The following is a 13,097-nucleotide window of genomic DNA, read 5'->3' as shown; positions in this document are numbered from 1 at the left end:
ATTATGAAAAATGAGATAGAACCTTCGTTTTTGAAATTATATTCTACTGCCAAGTGATTTACACATCGCGATCGCGGAATTTCCTTCGCGATTGCGAAGAACAAAATCTTCATCAGTCCAAAAACCTTCTACGCGATCCCAGAGAAAAGGTCGCGAACGCGGTGAATAAAATTCCAAATCTTCGCGATCACGTTCAAACATTCACGATCGCGTAGAGCAACGTGTCAACCTTCCTAGGCCTCCTCTTCCTTCATTGCGAACGCGACACCGTTCACATGTTCGCGATTCACTACCCTCCAAATTCGCGATCACGTAACCCATCTCATGATCGCATAGAACAAATTCACGACTGCCAGTCTTAAAGCTTTGTGATCGCGGCCCCTCTTTTGCGATCGCATTAGAGGAAATCAGAATCAGGAGACCAACAATCTCATAAGGCCAAAAATGGAACCGAACTTGATTCGAATCACACCCGAGGCCCTGAAAACCTCAACCAAACACACCAACTAGTCCTAAAACATCATACGAACACGTTTGAAGTGACAAGTCACATTAAACAACACTAGAACCACAAATAACTCATCGATTCAAGTCTAATGAACTTATGGACTTCCAAATTTCAAAACTAATGCCGATTCATACCAAAACAACTCCGATTGACCCCAAATTTTGCACACAGGTCATAAATGACATGACTGACCTATTCTAACTTCCAAAATCGAAATCTGACCCCAATATCAATAAAGTCAATTCCAAGTCAAACTTTCCAACCTTCCAAACATTCAACTTTCCAACTTTCGCCAATTCATGCCGAAACGACCTACGAACCTCAAAATCAACATCCGGACATGAGAAGTCTAAAATCGCCATACAGGGCTATTAGAACCATTAAAACCCCATTTCGGAGTCATCTACACAAAAGTCAAACTACAGTCAACTCTACTAACTTAAGACTCCAACTTAGGGACTATCTGTCCCATTTCACTCTGGAACTCACCCGAACCAAAACCAAACACTCTGATAAGTCACATAATCACAATGTAGCATAGATGAATTATTGCTAAAATAATCAAAACGATCGACCAGGTCGTTACATCCTCCCCCTCTTAAAACAAACATTCATCCTCGAATGAGTATTGAGACATACCTGAAGTGGTGAAAATATGAGGATAAGGACTACGCATATCATGCTCGGTCTCCCAAGTCATCTCCTCGACTGGCTGACCCCTCCACTAAACCTTCACTGAAGCAATGTTCTTCGACCTCAACTTTCGGACATGCTTGTCCAAAATGGCCACCGGCTCCTCAACATAAGACAGATCCTTGTCCAACTGGACTAAACTAAATTCTAACACATGTGACGGATCATCATGATACTTTCGGATCATAAAAACATGAAATACAAGATGAACCATAGCTAGACTAGGTGGCAGTGTAAGCTTGTAGGCCACCTCTCCAATCCTCTCAAGAATCTCAAAAGGTCCGATATACCTGGGCTCAACTTGCCTTTCTTCCCGAACTTCATAACACCCTTTATGGGCGAAACACAGAGGAAGACCCGCTCCCCAACCATGAATGCAACGTCACAAACCTTCCGATCCGCATAACTCTTCTGTCTAGATTGGGCTGTACGAAGTCGATCTTGAAACAGTTTAACCTTTTCCAAAGCATCCTTAACCAAGTCTGTACCCAATAGCCTAGCCTCACCTGGCTCAAACCAACCCACCGGAGACCGACACCGCCTCCCATACAAAGCCTCATATGGAGCCATCTGAATGCTCGACTGGTAGCTGTTGTTGTAGGCAAACTTTGTAAGTGGCAAGAACAATTCCCAAGAACCCCAAACTCCATCACATACGCACGAAACATATCCTCTAATATCTGAATAGTGCGCTCGAATTGTCCGTCTGTATGAGGGTGAAATGCCGTACTCAACTCCACCCGCATGCCTAACTCATACTGTACGGCCCTCTAGAACCGCGATGTAAACTACATACCCCGGTTAGAGATGATGGATATCAGCACGTCATGAAGTCTGACAAACTCACGAATATAGACCCGAGCTAACTACTCTGAAGAATAAGTAGTCACCACTGGAATGAAATGAGCCGACTTGGTCAACTTATCCACGATCACCCAAACTGCATCGAACTTCCTCTAAGTTCGTGGGAGCCCAACAACAAAATCCATAGTAACCTGCTCCCATTTTCACTCTAGAATCTCTAGCCTCTGAAGCAATCCACCTGGCCGCTGATGCTCATACTTCACTTGCTGATAGTTTAGGCACCGAGCTACATACTCCACTATGTCCTTCTTCATTCTCCTCCACCAATAATGCTTCCTCAAGTCCTGATAAATCTTGGCGGCACCCGGATGAACGGAGTACCACAAACCGTGGGCCTCCTGAAGAATCAGTTCACGTAAACCATCTATATTAGGCACACTTAGCTTACCCTGCATCTATAACATACTGTCATACCCAATAATGACATCCCTAGCATCATCGTGCTGAATCGTGTCCTGAACGACAAATAAATGGGGGTCGTTATACTAACGCTCTCTAATACGATCATATAGAGAAGACCGAGAAACCACACAAGCCAAAACTCATCTCGGCTCCAAAACATACAATCTAACAAACTGGTTGGCTAAGGCCTGAACATCGAATGCTAATGGCCTCTCCGCTACCGGTAGATATGCTAAACTGCCTAAGCTCACCGCCTTTCGACTCAAGGCATCAACCACACCATTGGCCTTCCCAGAATGATATAAAATGGTGATATCATAGTCCTTAAGCAACTCTAACCATCTCCGCTGACACAAGTTAAGATCCTTCTATTTGAACATATACTGTAGACTCTGATGGTCGGTATAGACCTCACAAGGGACACTACACAAATAGTTCTACCAAAGCTTCAAGGCATGAATAATAGTTGAAAACCCAAGGTCGCAGACTTGATAATTCTCATGCACCTTCATCTGACTAGATACGTAGGCAATCACCTTACTGTCCTATATCAGTACTGCACAGAGGCTAACACACGACACATCACAGTACACAATGTAAGACCCTGAACCCATAGGCAATACCAACAATAAGGTTGTAGTCACAGCTGTCTTGAGCTTTTGAAAACTCTCCTCACACACCTCAGTCCACCTAAATGGAGCACACTTCTAGGTCAATCTGGTCATAGGTGCAATAATAGATGAGAAACCCTCCATGAATTGACGGTAATACCCTGCCAAACCAAGAAAATTTCGAATCTCAGTAGCAGAAGACGGTATAGGCCAACTCTGCCCTGCTTCAATCTTCTTCGGGTCTACCTTAATCCCTTCACTTGACACGACATGACTCAAAAGGGCCACCAAGTGAAGCCAGAATTCACACTTTAAAATTTTTGCATACAACTTCTTTTCTCTCAAGGTCTGACGCATGATCCTCAGGTGCTGCTCATGATCCCGTCGGCACCGGGAGTACACCAAGATAGGGCTAGAATACACTGTTCAACACGTGCATGAATGATGATAGGGCATTGGTCAGCCTAAAAGAAATCACAAGGAACTCATAATGACCATACCGAGTCCTTAAGGCAGTCTTCAGAATATCCGGCTCCTGAATCTTCAAATGATGATAGCCTGACCGCGAATCAATCTTTGAGAACACTCCAACACCCTGTAGCTGATCAAATCGGTCATCAATGCATGACATTGGATACTTGTTCTTCACTTTAACTTTGTTTGACGTTCGATAATCAATACACATGCGCATAGAACCATCTTTCTTATTTACAAACAAGACCGGAGTACCCCAAGGTGATACACTGGGACGAATTAAATCCTTATCAAGCAAATCCTGCTACTGCTCTTTTAACTCCTTCAACTCTGCTGGGGCAATACGATATGGTGGAATAGAAATTTAACTCCTTCAACTCTGCTGGGACCATACAATATGGTGGAATAGAAATGGGTTGAGTGCCCTGTTACAAATCAATACCAAAATCGATATCTTTGTAAGGCGGTATGCCCGGAAGATCCGCCGGAAATACATCTGGATAATCCCTTACTACCATAATTGACTCAATGGTAGGAGTATCAACACTGATATCCCTCACATATTCTAGATACGCATCACATCCCTTTCCAACCATATGTTGTATCTTAAGGAAAGACACCACCTTGCTAGGAACATAATCTAAAGTACCTCTCCACTCCAACCGCGACAAACCTTGCATAGCCAATGTCACCGTCTTGGAGTGGTAATCAAGGATAGTATGATAGGGAGACAACCAGTCCATGCCCAAGATAACATCAACTTCTACCATACTGAGCAACAATAGATCAACTCTGGTCTCAAAACCACCAAGAACAACTAAACACGACTGATACACATGGTCAACAACAATGGAATCACCCTCAGGCATGGACACAGAGACATGAGAACTCAAAGAATCACGGGGTATACCCAAATACGGAGCAAAATAAGTCGATACATAGGAATAAGTGAAGCCTAGATCAAATAAGACTGATGCATCTCTATGACAAATCGGAACAATACCTGTGATAATTGAGTCAGATGCAACTTCCTTCGACCTAGAAGGAAGAGCATAATATTTGGCATGGCCTCCCGCTTTAAGGTTATGTCTACCTGTCCGACCTCCACCTTTAGTTGGCTGTGTAGGTAGAGTGGAAACTAGTGCAGTAACCATGACCTGAAAAGCCTGAGGACCCAATGGAATACGTGGAGCCTGAGTAGTCTGTGGAGGTGCACCCCTCCTGTGTTTGGGGTAATCCCTCACCATATAATGAGTGTCACCACACTCACAAGCTCTCGAAGGATGTGGATGCTGGAGCTGGCTTGGTCCTGGTCGGCTGGACTGACCACTGAAAGCACCCCGTGCAGGAGGTGCACTAGATAGTGGTGGTGTATAATGGGCAACCTGAGGCCTGGGAGTGGCCTATTTACCACTAGAAGCTTGAAGTGTTGAATGAACAGGGTGGCTCACATAGCCCCTACCATGATGGGCTGCAACTGGGGCATAGACACCACTATATATGCCAGAATCTCGAGGCCTCTTGGCGTCCCTCTCCTCTCTCCCGGGCCCACATACCCTCCAATCTATGAGAGATCTCCACTACCAGCTGGTACGGGATGTCCATATCTAACTCTCGGGCCATGCTGAATTTGATACCAGGGTTGAGCCCCTCGATAAATTGACGAACTCGCTCTCTGACAGTAGCAACCAAGGCTGGTGCATGCCTGGACAAATCACTGAATCGGACTGCATACTCCGATATGGTCATAGCACCCTGGCGCAAATGCTCAAACTCTGTGCGCCATGCATACCTAAGACTCTAGGGAACAAACTCCCTCATAAACATCTCTGAGAACTAATCCCAAGTGAGTGAAGCTGCCTCAGATGGACTACCCAACTCATACGCTCACCACCACTGATAAGCCGTTCACTTAAGTTGGAACGTAGTGAAAGAAACCCCACTCGACTCCACAATACCATAGTACGGACCATATGGTGGCACACCTCAAGAAAACCCTAGGCATTCTCTGAAGCCAAACCTCTGAAAGTAGGACGGTGGTGCTTCTTGTACCTCTCGAGCCTGAGATGCTACTTCTCAGAAGCTATTGTCCTAACCTCGGTTGAACTGGAATGACCGACTGCACTGGTATGACCTCTGGAACCTAGTCAACCTGTACCCACTACTTGGGGGTATGGGCGGCCGGAGTGTGTGCTCCTTACCCTGCTTGAGATGTGGCAGGAGCAAGTGGAATCAACCCTGCCTGAGCTAGAGTGACAAACATGCCCAAAAACTAGGCGAGGGTCTCTTGAAGTGCAGGGGTAGTAACATGTTTCTCAGGTGCTTGTTCTCCAACTGGAGCTACTGGTGGATCCTCTGTAGCAGCTTGTGTAGGTTCTCTTGCTGCACCATGTGGCCGACATCAGCCTCTGCCCCGACCTCGGCTTCTCGTGGCTCTGGAAGAGGGCGTAGGTATCTGATCATCCGATGTAGATATGCGTGTACTCACCATCTGTGAGAGAATAGAAAGACAAAGATTTAGAATTTCGAAGTCAACAAATTCGCACGATAAGAAACCAAAGAAGTGAAGCTTTTCCTTACAGTTCCATAGGCTCCTAAAGATAAGTACAGACTTCTCCGTACCGATCCGCGAGACTCTACTAAACTTGCTTGTGACTCAGAACATCTATGAACCTAGAGCCCTGATACCAACTTGTCACGACCCCAGTTCCCCTCATTAGATTGTCATGATGGCACCTAGTCTCTAAGACTAGGTAAGCCTGACAAACATGCAGAAATAACTGAAATAGTAAATAAATTCTCAAATACTATACATATATATAATAAACCCTACTCAACATATACAGTTTCCCTAAAACATGGTGATATCGAGGTACAATCTCTACACAGTATCATTGTCAACCCTAAACAACTGTAACTACTAGAAGAAGGAAATTATAAAAGTAGATAGAGGGTGACTCCAAGGCCTGCGGATGCTGGCAAGTGTACCTTGAAGTCTCCACGCACTCAACTCACTAATACCTGGACTGGTATGGGGTACTTGGATTTGCACAAAAAGATGTGCAGAAGTATAGCATGAGTACACCACAATGGTACCCAGTAAGTGCCAAGCCGAACCTCGGTAGAGTAGTGATGAGGTCAGGTCAAGGCCCTACTGAAATAAATAAAAGACTGAACAAGTTTAAAGCAGTGTAATAATGATAGTAATGAAATTAAAACAACAAATAGCATATCAGGGTTAGCTACACGCAACTAAAGCAATTAGTGCAACACAGAGAAAAACATATAATAATATACTAAGAAAACAACAATCAAATACAAGTGCAAAAATGGAGAAATGCCAACAAGAATCACTACCGAGGTACCGTCTCATAGTCTCAAATAACAAGAATACATCACAATCTTTCCTTATATCACCGTGGGAGTCTTTGCATTTAATTTTGAAAATCATTTTTTTCCCGAAATAGCATCCCGCGTTTTAGCCCACCTTATCATACCGCATGACTTCTAGCCGCTCCCAAACTACCCACGTGTATCAATCCCACCTTATCTCACCGCATGCATTTCAACCCCAAAAGCTTATACCACCGCATGCGTATCAATATCACAACGTATCAAAAATCGCACCTCAAGTGCCGAATATCACAACTTGCTAGAGAAACCAAATAATAACAATATTTTCACAGTAAAGAGCCCATGGCCCAACCACAATGTACACAAGAGTCTCAACAATAACAACCGAAAATGATCAACTCAATAGAATGGTACTTCATAACTTAACACTTTGCCTCAATGTGAATCATGACCTTTATATCTCAATACCAATTTCAACAACAAGATATTCTGAGAATAACAACATCAATAAAGAGTTCAACGGTGAAATAATGAATACAGAATAAGGAAAAAAGAATTTCAACTAAACATGTAGAGCAGTTAGCAAGTAAGAGGTAAGACAAGTAGACATATGAAAATAGACTAGAAATGATGACTATAACAGGCAACTCATTTAAGGCATGTAAGGAATCTACATAGCGAAAAGTGGTAATTTTCATATTTAGCCCATGTACAAACTCATCACCTTGCGTACTCGGCTTTCACATATCACAATTATCATAACAAACACAAATCCTAAGGGGTCATTCTCCCACACAAGGTTAGGCAAGTCACTTACCTCAAATCATGCTAACTCAATCCATTAGTAGGCCTTTCCCTCGATTATCCAACTCCGAACTGCTCGAATTTAGCCAAAACAACTTCACACTATAAATAAAAACTATAGGAAACTATTTCGAACAATAACATTATGATCTTTGCAAATAAATAAAAAGACAACTCAAAATGTCAACTCAGGCCCGCTTCTAGGAACCCGACCAAAGTTACAAAATCCGAACACCCATTTGATAACGAGTCCAACCATATAAGAATTACTCAAATTCGACCTAAAATCGAGTAACAATACGACCTCTTCACAGAGATTCTGGCAGTCCCCAGTCCCGTGGCCATGTGTTCCATGGAACTCACACCATATATTAGGATCCCTTTGACTAGGATCTGACCGAATTGGTTTCGAAAATCTTGCCTCCTTGATGTTTCTCACAGCTGAAACCAATTATACCAAGCTAATATTGAGGTTGTAATCCCACAATCGAGGATATCCTGAATCCCTATACCCTGAGGTTCCTTATCTTGCAAAGTTCTATTACTCCGACTAAAAGCTACTCTTCTATCCGATACAAACCTGTTCGATACCTAAAAACCTTTATTTCCACGCCCATTAGCTCTTTCATAGGCTGAAAACGACTCCTGGAAGAACTCCGGTCTGCATTAAAATAAATTTTGAACTTTTCCTAATTTCGATGACCATTGCAAACTTTGTAAGACACCGAAGAACTCAATTGATCATCTTCAATTCTGATATTTGATTCATAGCGATTATGGACGTCTGCCTATATAGTAGCTTGAAACTCCAACAATCTTTCCTTCAATTTCCTATAGGTATTGGAACTTAAATGATTAAGACCTTTGGTAAATGCTTCAGCTGCCCACTCATCCGGTACTGCAGGTAGCAACATCCTTTCCTTTTGAAATTGGATTATGAACTCTCGCAACAATTCAGATTCTCCTTGAGCAGTTTTGAATATATATGCTTTCCTAGATTGGACTTTCCTTGCTCCAGAATGAGCTTTAATGAAAGAGGCTACAAGCATTTCAAAAGAGTCAATCGAATGCTCTTGTAAAAGAGAGTACCATGTTAAAGAGCCCTTTATTAGGGTTTCACCGAATATTTTCAGCATGACATATTTGATCTCATACTGGGCCAAATAATTTCCCATTACAATTGTAGTGTAAGTTATGATATGTTGTTGTGGATCCGAAGTTCCATCATACTTTGGAAAATCAGGCACTTGCATCTTTCTAGAATCAACTCAGGGGCAACACTTGGTTTGAATAGCAATTGTGTATATTTGTTTGAATCCGGCCCTTTCAATACCGGTGGTTCCCCCGGGATCTGATCCATCTAGGCGTGGAATTATTTAGCATTTTGATCCATCCTATCATTCATTTTCCTTATGACTCTCACGAGCTCAGTTTTAAAAGGATTATTTGTGTTGTTGTCATTCCCGGATCCATTACCTGCACCACCCACTTCATTTTCATTAAATCCAGATTCCTCCCTTGAAATAATACACAAAATTATGCTCGCTAGTCGAATATAGTATAGAAAATTATCGTATCCATATGGATTAGATTTAAACAGTGTTTTCGTAGCTTATAGTTTAATTTCTATCCCAGATGATCAACAATTTAGATTTGTGTGAATTAAAACTAAAATAAACTAAAAGTCTAAACTATTGGCTATTGAAAATCGCAACAAGAGTAAGCAAGAAGATATCAAGGGGAGAGAATAGAGGTTGATTGGATAGGTGTAAGATACTTGTTTGGGAATTAACTCTAGTCAATTCACTTCTAAGGTTCAAGTGAGTCTCTCGAATTCACTCAATTATTAGTTCACTGTTCAGTAGAAACTCCTATGTCGATTAAGTCACACCCTCACAATATGAACTAAGTTAAGCTCGGTGAAAATATGTAAGAATTCGTAGTGGATTGATCCTTAGGAGAACCTCTTTCGATTATCCTCTTAACTAGGTCTAAACAATAATTTAACTAGCCTCTTTCGATTACTATGAAGAATCAATGAATTCAACCAACAAGATAATGCTAAAACATCACAAGTTATGCCTCTTTTGATTACTTAAACAAGTAAAAATATATGCAACAATTAAAACATCCAAAACGATTCAATACATAAAGCTAGAGTTAATATCCGCAAACAATTCTCAAAACACCAAATCCATCAATCCCTAAAGAATAATTACTCCATAAATAAGGAGAAATGTATCACAAATAAATTTAAGTCAAAGGAAAACATAAAACATCCAAACCCTTGTCTTGAGTGAGGATGAATAGTGATATCTTTTGGTCTTGCTTCTCCCTCTTCTCCTTAGCTTCCTTAGGTCTAAATTATGTCATAAATTCTCAAAATACCATTTTTCCATGTATATATACCAATTAGGGTCGGGCCCAAACAAATATACCTTCTCCTATGCGAAATAGGACATTTTTCCGGGGTTGGACGTGCGCAGACGCGCACCTGGAAGTGTGCCCGCGCACTTGACCGCACACTTTTCACACTATTCTGCCCCATATTCGCGGCTAGTGCGTGGCCTCACACTTTGCACCCTATTCCGAGGCCAACATGCGACACATCACAGTACACAGTGTAAGAACCCAAAACCATAGGCAAAACCAACACTAGGGCTGTAGTCAAAGCTGTCTTCAGCTTTTAAAAGCTCTCCTCACACTCCTCAATCCACCTGAACGGAGCACACTTCTTGGTCAATATGGTCATATGTGCAATAATAGATGATAAACCCTCTATGAATCGACGGTAATACCTTGCCAAACCAAGAAAACTTCGAATCTCAGTAGCAGAAGACGGTCTAGGCCAACTCTGCACTGCTTCAATCTTCTTTGGGTCTACCTTAATCCCTTCACTTGACACGACATGACTCAAAAGGGCCACCAAATAAAGCCAGAATTCACACATTGAAAATTTTGCATACAACTTCTTTTCTCTCAAGGTTTGACGCACGATCCTCAGGTGCTGCTCATGATCCCCTCGGCTCCAGGAGTACACCAAGATAGGGCTGGAATACACTATTCATCAAGTGCATGAATGATGTTAGGGCGTTGGTTAGTCTAAACAAAATCAAAAGGAACTCATAATGACCATACCGAGTCCTGAAGGCAGTCTTCCGAATATCCGGTTCCCGAATCTTCAAATGATGATAGCCTAACCGCAAATCAATCTTTGAGAACACTCCAGCACCCTGTAGCTGATCAAATAGGTCATCAATGCGTGGCAATGGATACTTGTTCTTCACTGTAACCTTGTTTGACGTTTGATAATCAATACACATGCGCATAGAACCATCCTTCTTCTTTACAAACAAGACCGGAGCACCCCAAGGTGATACGCTGGGCCGAATTAAATCCTTATCAAGCAACTCCTGCAACTGCTCCTTTAACCCCTTCAACTCTGCTGGGGCAATAAGATATGGTGGTATAGAAATTTAACTCCTTCAACTCTGCTGGGGCCATACAATATGGTGGAATAGAAATGGGCTGAGTACCCGGTTACAAATCAATACCAAAATCGATATCCCTATTAGGCGGTATGCCCGGAAGATCCGCCAGAAATACATCTGGATAATCCCTCTCTACCGTAACTGACTCAATAGTAGGAGTATCAACACTGTCATCCCTCACATATGCGAGATACGCATCACATCCCTTTCCAACCATATGTTGTGCCTTAAGGTAACATACCACCCTGCTAGGAATATAATCTAAAGTACCTCTCCACTCTAACCGCGACAAACCTGACATAGCCAACGTCACTGTCTTGTCGTGATAATCAAGGATAGCATAATAGGGAGACAACCAGTTCATGCCCAAGATAACATCAAAATCTACCATACTGAGCAACAATAGACCGACTTTGGTCTCAAAACCACCAAGAATAACTAAACACGACTGATACACATGGTCAACAACAATGGAATCTCCCACAGGCGTGGACACATAGACATGAGGACTCAAAGAATCATGGGATATACCAAAATACATAGCAAAATAAGTCAATACATGGGAATAAGTGGAGCCTAGATCAAATAAGACTAATGCATCTCTACGACAAACTGGAACAATACCTGTGATAATTGAGTCGGATGCAACTTCTTTCGTCCTAGAAGGAAGAGCATAATATATGGCCTGGCCTCCCGCTCTAGGGTGACCTCTACCTGCCCGACCTCCACCTTTAGTTGGCTATGTAGGTGGAGTCGAAACTAGTGCAGTAACCATGACCTGAGAAGCCTGAGGACCCGATGGAATACGTGGAGCCTGAGTAGTCTGTGGAGGTGCACCGCTCCCGAGTCTGGGGCAATCCCTCACCATATAATGAGTGTCACCATACTCACAAGCTTTCGGAGGATGTGGATGCTGGAGCTGGCTTGGGCCTGGTCGGCTGGACTAACCACTAAAAGCACACCGTGCAGGAGGTGCACTAGATAGTTGTAATAACCGAAAATTCTATATACACATACTAACTTAAGATTTTTAAAATTTATTTAAATAGTTAGTGGGCCTAATTCATTATTACACATGTGAAATGGGTAATAAAGTTATTGGGATAGAAAAATAATATATGGTAAAATGTTAGAGCTAGGCCTATATATATATATATATATATATATATATTTCTGGTGGCCCACATGACAAGACCTAATATGCAGAGTAAGGGAAATTGTGGTCTTGATTAATACAAAGAAAGAGAAAAAACAATACACGGCAAATAAAATTTTTTGGAGAACTGACGAAGCAATTGTGGGGGATCTCAAGCCTAACCTTGTGAGGAGTATTTGGTGAGAAAGAAATCCAAGTGTTCAGGTAATACACTATGTCCCTACAGTATAATTTATTGATGGCTTAATAATGAATCAAATAATTGGTACAATTGAAACCTATGGAAAACTATATTGATGGTGATGTTTCGTGGGTTTAATGTTAGGATACTAATTATTAACTAACGATGGGGGATTAATGGGAAAATCTTTTGGAGATGAAATAGTCATATAAATCAGGTATTTGAAAGATTTTTTGCTACGTGGGTGACATGTAAGAATTGAATCTTGATTTCCATGATCAGGAGTAATTATATTCAAGAATTGGCAATGTTTAGGAATTGTAATGATGAGGTTGGGAAGATTAAGAATCATATGTAATGCATTCCACAGACAAACACTGTTTCGGCTATTTTGGTTGACAATTTATTATGTACAGTTCTTATTAATTACAGTGGGGGTTGACTTTGATTTTGAATTGCCCAAAGATCATGGGAATCTTATATCTAGACTAATTAGGACGTATTATTCAATATTTTGAATAGATTGAGGCCATTGGAGGCCGTTTGGTTGGTGTTCTAG

General features: G+C 41.9%; 1 protein-coding gene across 1 annotated transcript; it reads right to left on the bottom strand.

The window, feature by feature from the left end:
- Positions 1 to 3,980: 3,980 nt before the first annotated feature.
- On the bottom strand, positions 3,981 to 4,799 carry LOC138905759 (uncharacterized). Its single transcript, XM_070194280.1, has one exon. It carries the CDS (start codon positions 4,797 to 4,799, stop codon positions 3,981 to 3,983), a length of 819 nt encoding a protein of 272 aa, XP_070050381.1.
- Positions 4,800 to 13,097: the final 8,298 nt, after the last annotated feature.

Source organism: Nicotiana tomentosiformis, chromosome 2 (assembly GCF_000390325.3).
Source record: "Nicotiana tomentosiformis chromosome 2, ASM39032v3, whole genome shotgun sequence".
NCBI lineage: Eukaryota > Viridiplantae > Streptophyta > Magnoliopsida > Solanales > Solanaceae > Nicotiana > Nicotiana tomentosiformis.
This window is presented reverse-complemented; position numbering and strand designations above follow the sequence as displayed.

Bases quoted from the DNA above. Each gene is read 5' to 3' on its own strand.
- LOC138905759 (XM_070194280.1), bottom strand. From the start codon at position 4,799: ATGGTGAGGGATTACCCCAAACACAGGAGGGGTGCACCTCCACAGACT.